The sequence below is a fragment of the Spinacia oleracea genome, chromosome 4 (assembly GCF_020520425.1).
Source record: "Spinacia oleracea cultivar Varoflay chromosome 4, BTI_SOV_V1, whole genome shotgun sequence".
NCBI classification, from domain to species: Eukaryota; Viridiplantae; Streptophyta; class Magnoliopsida; order Caryophyllales; family Amaranthaceae; genus Spinacia; species Spinacia oleracea.
The window spans coordinates 146,960,933-146,967,607 of record NC_079490.1 but is presented as its reverse complement, the minus strand read 5'-3'; the positions used below and the strand labels follow the sequence as shown (position 1 = coordinate 146,967,607).

The window sequence follows — 6,675 nt, the reverse complement described above, 5'->3', positions numbered from 1 at the left end:
CAAAGTTCCAGGACATGTTGATATATGAGTTGTTCTTACATGAAAATGAAAATGAGATAATCTATTAGGTGATACATCTTAGGTTGTTACTACTCTAAGATAAGAAATCATACAATTCCACACCATGCACTACCATAACCTTATCTTAATGACTCTCAGAAGGCTCCCAGCCTCCCACCCAATAGAGTAGGATGATCAGGCATGCACTGTTATGCCAACAATGCAACACAAAGATATTGCTTTAATTAAACCTTAATTTCAAAGGTACTGGAGAAAATTCATCATAAAAAAGATGTGATTTAGCCATTTAGGTATTAAGTGCTTAATTTAATTGTCAATATTCTTTTAAATAAAAGAAAAAGGTACCGAATACTGCCATATGAAGCTTCCTGCAGTTAAATTTTATTTTTCTCTTGGACGAAGAAGCTTCCTACAATAGCATTCAGATTTCATATAGATACGTAGTGAACCACTTTCAAATGTACGTTAGCTGTCATTTAACTCGTTTCCAAATTCCAAGAGATTGGAAATCTTTCCAGATATTTCTTTTCTTTGGAACATACGGTAGTTTCATGAGTTTAAAGGCACATGTAAGGGCAATAAATAAAACCACAGGCACTGACCAGAGCCATCAGCCATGTGCGTACGGAGAAGGGGGGGTGGGTCAATTCTTAAAAGTTCCAAGTTGACCATCTTTCCAGATGGAAAATGCTCCCGAATGCTAGTGTAAATGATTTCACTTCTCCACCCCCCTATAAATAACAATCACCAAACTCAAACTTTCAAGCACATGCATCGAACTCCTTTGAAGTACGAAAAACCATTCTTGCACTTTCTGTTTTCACTTCTCAATTTCTTCCATTAAGGAGTCAGGGATCCAAAATTGCTTTCAGAAATTCCTAAATTTACCAACATGGTTTTCCGATTGCCTTCTATGATCACAAACACCAAAGAAATTGTACTAAAGAGGCGTAACAAAATTCAGGGTGGAGTTCCAAAGGGGCACCTTGCAGTATATGTGGGAGACTATAATGAAGGTAAGAAGCGGTATGTGGTGCCTTTATCTTGCTTGAGTAATCCCGCATTTCAAGAACTGCTTAGCCTTTCTGAGGAAGAGTTTGGCTTTAGTCATCCCACTGGTGGACTCACCCTTCCCTGCGATGAAGATACATTCATCCATGTCGTTACCTGTCAATTAGATTCACCAGGAAAATATGAAGATTGACCATAACAGAACTAGGCCTTCGCTACTTTCACATCAAAATTCTTTATTAACATTCTTTTTTTTCTGGTTATCGATGTCAAGCGAATATCTGAGATCCAGATTACAAAACTGCACAGCTGTATATACAAAACACTTTTTCCACTCAATTTTTTTAGTGATCTACTTTTTAGTGGTTACATATCATATCAGTAATTTGTGCAATAATTCTGTCATATTTTTGGATGGTTAGCCTTTATTGTCAACAAGATTAATCGCATGTAGAGATCTATGATGAAATTCATGTCTCCATGAAAACTGTTCTTTGCATTTCTCGGAAAAACAAAAAATAAGCTTAGAACCTAACAAGCGATTGTATCGAGTATCAAGTTTAATTGGAGTAAAAGAAACTAGTGCCGTCAAGTCAAGACTTTCAAGAGTCAAAGGCTTAAAGTGAAAGCATTCAACAATCCTCAAGCCACTAGGTAGCATTAACTACAAAATCTAGTTTCCAAGTTTAGAAGGGTGATGTTAATTATTAATTTTCTACAACAGAGAATCAATTTTATGCAAGTTCAATACTGCTTTTGATAAAAAAGTTTGAGACCCTTAACATATTTAACAATCAACAAATCTATACAGTCACAACTGAAAATCATCACAATTTCAGAGGTAATATTTCTACCACGACGGGAATGCACTGCTTTAAAATTTTACATTATTTTAGTCAGTTAGAAGATAAAACCTGCAGATGAATTTGATTATGATCATGGAATGGAGGGATGACAGATCCTTGCATGGAATATTACTTCATCAAGCTCATCATGCATTTTAAGGGATACAATTAGATTTCAAGTAAGCTAGTTAGTTTGGTGTTGTCTTAAGATGTATGTCAGCATTAAAATCTGCTAGTCAATAAGTAATGTACAGATAGAAATAGAATGAAAGGACATATGAAATATTGTATAACTTCTGTAGAGGTTCATTATCAATACTTATTTTATCTTAGAGCACTCACACTCCTAATTGATGACTTAATGGGGAAACACTTTTGGTACAAAGAAAGTCATATGTTCCATGAAAGCAACTACGAAAGTAAATGCATTATATTGAGAGTGTTTTCTAGTTTTTCAAGGTCACAGGTGTGAAACACACAAACAATCTCTAATGGGCAATCTTTTTTTGATACCTAAGTCCAGTAATTTCATGACGTAAACAAACACTTTGTATTAACACAGACAGCAACTGACCTCGAGACTCAAGTACCAAATTCGAATTGGAAGCAGTATCATCCCAAGGCTGATAGTGGAAGGTACTGGAGAAAGATATGTGCCATAAAGGAGCAATTAAAGAATTGTTTTTCTGAGAGCATGTTTGCTCAAATGACTAAATGCGTGCAAGAAGTCTATATGAAGCTGGTGCAAACTGACAGGAAGGTGTCTTGGTGCAGTGCTGTTTGGAATAGGCCCACAATTCCTAAGCTTATAGTTAATTGTTGGTAGTTGGTGCAACCGTGCAAGGGAGTTTGCAAACAAGAGGAAGATTACATAAGATGAATGTTGGTGCAAGGAAGGTTTATGTTGTTCAGAAATGTTTGATTTGTGGTAGAGTTGATGAAACCCATATTCACTTCTTTTTTGAATGTGAATATAAAAACGAATGCCTGAACGCTATCAAGTTATGGATTGGTCTTAAGGGCGGGCCAGACAGTTCATTTCCGGAATTAATCAGGTGGAGCCAAAAGAGAAGTAAAGCGAGCAAATTTGAAGGCTGTCATAAGTGCTGCTGTGCTGCTACTGTATATGCGGTTCGGGGAGCTAGAAACGTAGCATTATGGAATTAGCAAGTCCCTTCGATACAACATACTGTAAAGTTCATTAAGAAAAGTGGAGCAGAGAGAATCAACTGTGTAGTGCCTAACTGCCTAAGAAATTTAAAGAAGTTGGTGATGACTGTTGTTGTCATGCTTGGTTTAGCTGTTCTTCTCCTTTGGAGTCCTTCCTAGAAGGTTTGCAAATGAGTTGGAGTGAGTTCGTTTTAGGTTGTACATTTTTGCTGATTTTGATAATGAGAGGCTTACTGATTATCAAAAATAAATAAATCAAACTGAACCATATCATTTACCGGGGGGGGGGGGGGGGGGGGGATCCCAGCCTCTTATGACATCTATCAATCTATCCCCTAATGCCGGACGTCGAGATTATTAAGCTTCTTATCCATAACCTTAGGGCTAAATTTAGCATTCCCACAAAATTATAGAAATACGGTCCAAAAAATTATCCTCTTAAGACAAATACAAGTTATTCAAGAGCAGATCAAAGTAACCAAGACAGGCAATACCACACAAAAGAAATCAATGGGTGGGTGTTTAAGGACAAGTGAATGACAAATTTCGATCACATTGCTCATCCTCGCTACAAGTGACCCTTCACATGGGTCTGTCCACAGTTAACCCGGTGTTTTCTTCGTTTCCAATGGCCGGCGGACGGTTTCTTAACATTTGGGCTCCTAAGTAACCAATTTCGTACAGTAACATAGAATTGGCCATATAACTCTAATCAAAGAACTAATACAAAAACGAAAGCCCTTCTAATTCTCATTTGAATTATGGAACAATGACCTCCAAAAATCAAAAACCACAACATGTAGGGACAAAACAACTTGCATAAACTACAACTAAAGAACATGAAGCTTTAATAAGGTGGGTCATCCTCACTACGCAAAAGTTTGGCATTATTTAACAAAATTCTTCACACCATTTTATAGTAGATTCAATGGGTATAAAAGAAATGAAATCTAACCTTGCAATTTCCCAAATCCAGCAGCCTAAAACCCTAAGCGTTAACCTCTCCAGATCAAACCTGAAACACAAAACAAATTATCAATCACAATGAAATTAATCAGCTTTAAAATCTCAATAACTTGCAATTAATTACAATTCATGCAATATGATTGAAAAATATTTCAATTCTTCTGATGTAAACAAATTTTGGGCATCCAAACCATAGTTTAAGCTTGAATTTTACGGGTTTCCGCAATTCGGAAAGTAAATCATATTTACGTTGAAATTGTGTCCCTAATACATGAAATCACGGCAGAAAACTGCAAAGTTACAACCTACCATAGATTATAGAGAGCGAAAAACGTTGGAAATGTGAAATTCCCGATTCCAACATTGTAGCAATTGCCACAATTTCAGAGTATTAAGTATAATTTCGTCCTCCAATACAAATGATTTAATATTTTTTCTATGTCAATAAATTAATATTTGACCATTCATTTGGCACCTCATTTTTCGAAATCTAGGTTTGAGCAATGATGATATACACAACTGCACAAGCAAGTGAAGCAATTACCATCATGCCATGCAAATTGCGAAGTCGCAACCTGCATCGCAGATTTCGTGGAAACGTGCGGGTTTGGTTAAACTACAGTGGATGCCAACCAGTGAATCGGTAATGTACGTGTTCGCCGGTTACATTTAGGTAGCGGATTATGCAGTAATGGCCAAATGGGTGTGGTTAATTTTTCTATAATACGAAATCTAATACAAAAGCTTTTGTGTAAGACCGTCTAACGGTTAGACCACTTTTTTGGTATAACTAAACTAGTGTAAAATATAACTATAAGTAATAAAATCACAACTAATTGAATAACAAAATAGTTAAGGTATAAAGACAAATAGTTAAATTTATGAGTCGATTAGTTATTATTTTCGAACAAACTTATTAATAACTAAAACTCATAAAATCTTAACTAATTGATCTCATTGCTTAACTAATCAGTTTTATTGTTTAACTAATTGGTTCAGTGCTTAACTAATCGATTCGGTTGCATAACTAACTGGTTTCGTTGCTTAACTAATTGAATTTCAAACTTAACTAATTGATTTCAGCGGTTTACTAATCAGTTAAAGTGCATGCATAAAAGTGGTCTAACCGTTAGACCGTCTTTCCTAAAAGTTTGTAAATCTAATATAAGTATAAATATATTGTAATGTGGATGCCCATTATACCCTTGACATCTTTATCCTATATAATGTACGTATGTATACATATTATGTTAATTGGAGTAAGGCCCTGTTTAGTTCACCTTATTTCAGGACCTTATTACTTATTTCAGATTTAATCAGATCAGATTAGAAAAAATAAGTTCAGATTAGATCAGATTAGAAAAAATAAGTTCAGATCAGATCAGATCAGAAAAAATAAGATCAGATCAGACCAGATTATTATGATGATGATTATTATTATATATTTATATCATTGTTATTATATTTAATATTTATTACTATTATTGCTTTAATAAAAAAAGAATGTTGTTGTCGGCGCAATTAAAATCTATTACTTAAGGCATAAAAAAAATATTAACAAAACATTCAAATTCATCATGTCCAAATTAAAACCATTAAGTCCAGATCAGAAACGATATGACCAGGTCATGTCCATATCTGAACTGATTTTTATAGATTAAAACCATTCTATATCTAGACCAGAACTGATAAGATCAGATAATATCCAGATCATAACTGATCTGTACAGATCAGCTATGGACATGATCTGTACAGATCATGTCCGGATCATGTTCAAATCTGCAAAGATCTTGTCTACATCAGAACCGATCCTTACATAACCAATAAGTTCAGATCAAAACCGATTTGTATAGATCATATCCGGATCAGAATCGATATGTCCAGATTATAACTGGTCTAGATATCGACTATGTACAGATTATGTTCAGATCAGAATTGATCTGCAAAGATCATGTCCATATCAGAACTGATATGTACATATGATGTCCAGATCAGAAATGATCTGTACAGATCATGACCAGATCAGAACTGATATGTGCAAATGATACCCAGATCAGAACTGATATGTACAAATGATGTCCAGATCAGAACTGATATGTACAGATCATGTCCAGATCAGAACTGAACTGTATAGATCATGTCCAGATCAGAACAGGTCTATACAGATCATGTCCAGATCAGAACTGGTCTGTACAGATTATGTCCAGATTAGAACTGAACTGTACAGATCATGTCCAGATCAGAACTAAACTGTACAGATCATGTCCAGATCAGAACTGGTCTGTATAGATCATGTCCAAATTAGAACTGATATGTACAGATCATGTCCATATCAGAACTGATCTGTACAGATCATGTACAGATAAAAAATAAACTGAGCAGATCATGTCCAGATCAGAACTGGTATGTACAGATCATGTCCAGGTCAAAAATAAACTGAGCAGATCATGTCCAGATCAGAACTGATCATGTCCAAACAGAACAGGTCTGTACAAATCATGTCATGATCAGAACTGATCTGTACAGATCATATCCAGATCAGAACTTATATGTCTAGAACATAACCGATCTATCTAGATCATGTCCAGGTCTATCTAATATAAGGAATAGTTAAATCATGAGCAAAGTCAAATAAATAATTGTTATTATAGTAAGTCGTTTA

At 35.1% G+C, this 6,675-nt stretch overlaps 1 protein-coding gene across 1 annotated transcript; it reads left to right on the top strand.

Annotated features, from left to right (window-relative positions):
• The first annotated feature begins 551 nt into the window (after positions 1-551).
• On the top strand, positions 552-1,613 carry LOC110787726 (auxin-responsive protein SAUR19). Its single transcript, XM_021992372.2, has one exon. It carries the CDS (start codon positions 914-916, stop codon positions 1,223-1,225), a length of 312 nt encoding a protein of 103 aa, XP_021848064.1. The 5' UTR covers positions 552-913; the 3' UTR covers positions 1,226-1,613.
• Positions 1,614-6,675: the final 5,062 nt, after the last annotated feature.

Excerpts from the sequence above, each read along its gene's own strand:
- LOC110787726 (XM_021992372.2), top strand. The coding sequence starts at position 914 with ATGGTTTTCCGATTGCCTTCTATGATCACAAACACCAAAGAAATTGTA.